This window comes from Juglans microcarpa x Juglans regia, chromosome 8S (genome assembly GCF_004785595.1).
Source record: "Juglans microcarpa x Juglans regia isolate MS1-56 chromosome 8S, Jm3101_v1.0, whole genome shotgun sequence".
NCBI lineage: Eukaryota > Viridiplantae > Streptophyta > Magnoliopsida > Fagales > Juglandaceae > Juglans > Juglans microcarpa x Juglans regia.
In genome coordinates this window covers 10,093,902-10,094,757 of record NC_054609.1, presented here as the reverse complement: position 1 = coordinate 10,094,757, position 856 = coordinate 10,093,902, and the positions used below count along the sequence as shown (strand labels likewise).

At 35.0% G+C, this 856-nt stretch overlaps 1 protein-coding gene across 1 annotated transcript; it reads left to right on the top strand.

Moving 5' to 3' along the window:
• Nucleotides 1–376: 376 nt before the first annotated feature.
• On the top strand, nucleotides 377–643 carry LOC121244212 (ribulose bisphosphate carboxylase large chain). The gene is given in 1 exon segment (XM_041142233.1): nucleotides 377–643. A coding segment is annotated over 1 exon segment (228 nt). The 3' UTR covers nucleotides 605–643.
• Nucleotides 644–856: the final 213 nt, after the last annotated feature.

The window sequence follows — 856 nt, the reverse complement described above, 5'->3', positions numbered from 1 at the left end:
AACTTGAGTTAAATTTCGGTCATAAAGAGGAAGTACAAGGGACAATGTCATGAACATTGTTTTGGCGTCACAATGGGAGAATATCATGAACACTTCAAGAGCTTTGAGACATTGGAAGAGGCTGTTCAAGCACCTTTTCAACAAATAAACTTAGACGATTGAAGGAAGTATTGCGAACTTTTCGCAAGTCCAGATTATCAAGTAATTGAGATTTTTTCTTATAACTTATTTAAATTATGTCACTATTGCATAGGTTATATTTAACATTATTACCTTCTCCCGTAGCACTTAAAATTCTATCAATGAACAGAATAGGTCGCCTTTGACAATCCACCATTGTGCAGGTTGAAGGTCATCCCAACGTCTCACAGAGAAAATGGTAATTAGTTGGAGAGACCATTTCCTATTTTGTGTTGAAGCAATTTATAAAGTGTAGGTTGAAACCAGTGAAATCAAAGGGCATTACTTGAATGCTACTGCAGGTACATGCAAAGAAATGATCAAAAGGGCTGTATTTGCCAGAGAATTGGGAGTTCCTGTCGTAATGCATGACTACTTAACTGGGGGATTTACTGCAACTACTAGCTTGGTTCATTATTACTGAGATAATTGTCTACTTCTTCACATCCATCGTGCAATACATTCAGTTATTGATAGACAGAATAATCATGTTATTATATCTAGATCTTTTTTTCATTAACATTAATGAAGTGCTAACGTGATTTAATTTTGTATGTGGCTTTATTAGAAACACGATGATCCTGAAAATTTCTCTCTTATTCATGTGTATATTGCTACCCATACCAATATCAACTGCGAATGGATTGATCCTATCGCCAGAGATAATTATGTAAGT